This window comes from Propithecus coquereli, unplaced genomic scaffold (assembly GCF_000956105.1).
Source record: "Propithecus coquereli isolate 6110/MARCELLA unplaced genomic scaffold, Pcoq_1.0 Scaffold9, whole genome shotgun sequence".
Classification (NCBI taxonomy): domain Eukaryota; kingdom Metazoa; phylum Chordata; class Mammalia; order Primates; family Indriidae; genus Propithecus; species Propithecus coquereli.
This window is the reverse complement of record NW_012155284.1, coordinates 14,621,234-14,622,385: the sequence shown is the minus strand read 5'-3', so window position 1 is coordinate 14,622,385 and position 1,152 is coordinate 14,621,234. Positions and strand designations below refer to the sequence as shown.

At 34.8% G+C, this 1,152-nt stretch overlaps 1 protein-coding gene across 4 annotated transcripts in view; it reads left to right on the top strand.

Annotated features, from left to right (window-relative positions):
- TRAPPC13 (trafficking protein particle complex 13) overlaps positions 1–1,152 on the top strand; it is a 43,354-nt gene extending 42,202 nt beyond the window's left edge. For 2 of the 4 annotated variants that reach the window (XM_012664522.1, XM_012664520.1), the window contains 2 exons: positions 584–734; positions 850–1,107. In XM_012664522.1, the coding sequence (XP_012519976.1) occupies positions 584–734; positions 850–957 (259 nt within the window). In that variant the 3' untranslated portion in view covers positions 958–1,107. Of the gene's footprint in view, positions 1–583; positions 735–849 lie in introns of all 4 variants that reach the window. The other 2 variants (XM_012664523.1, XM_012664521.1) reach the window with 2 other exon arrangements.

Here is a 1,152-nt window from a genome sequence, read left to right as displayed (position 1 = left end):
GCCAAATTTTTTTAAAACTTAACATGTTTAAGCTCAACTGATACTGTCTATTATAAGCAGAAGCAGTCTTTTCATGGTAAATAATACAGTGAGAAAACCTGAATAGTATTTACATCTTACAAATCTTGTCAGTCATTTTCTAAGTTATCTACATGGTAAAACAACACAGATTAAATATCAACAGCACTAGACCAGAATTAGTTGTCTTTTTCTTCCCTGTAGAATACCTAACAAATAGCCACAAGATTAGACACAAATATCTGGAAGTCTCCCAGAAGAATGGCAAAGCCGTTGACAGATCACCACCAGGGAGCCAGTGTTCAATAATAGACCCAGAAATCCAACATCCAGATAGGCAGATCAGTCTGAGGCCATTTTAAGCCCTACAAGGTGCCATCTCCTTTCATTTTCCAGATTCTACCTTAAGTGAAATAAAAATGATATAACAGCTTTATAGTTCTCTTTCTGGCTTTTATTCTCCTGGATACCCAGAAAATAAATTTACTGGCAATAATGGAAGAAATATCACAGTCCCTCTTTGTGAAATGAACAAGATTTATTCCTGTTTTTCTGATTTCTCTAGTAGTGAAAGGACTATGGATCTGGTTTTGGAAATGTGCAATACCAATTCTATCCACTGGTGTGGTATTTCAGGAAGACAGCTTGGAAAGCTGCACCCAAGTTCTTCTCTCTGCCTTGCCCTCACTCTGCTGTCTTCAGTACAGGGACTACAGGTATGCTTCTTTTCAAAAATTCCAATATATGGGCATTGTTAACTTACAGTCATTTATTATGACCATATTTTCCCTGAATGACTGAAAATTGAGGCTTATATCTTTCTCTCAATAGAGCATCTCTGGCTTAAGACTAACAGACACATTCTTAAAGAGAACATATGAATATGATGACATCGCACAAGTCTGTGTGGTAGCTTCGGCCATTCAAGTGGAAAGCTGAAGAAAATTTCCAATGTTATCTTTTTTCATTTAGTTTTGCAGAACTGCTTTCTGTATCTTTGTCACCTTTGTAAAATCAAGTCAACAAAAATATATATTATTTAAATTTCTGTCCTGTAAAACAGTTAAAATATTAAATGTTTGTTTTGAAAAAAACTGTCTACTGATTTTATCTTATGTTCTAAATGAACATTTG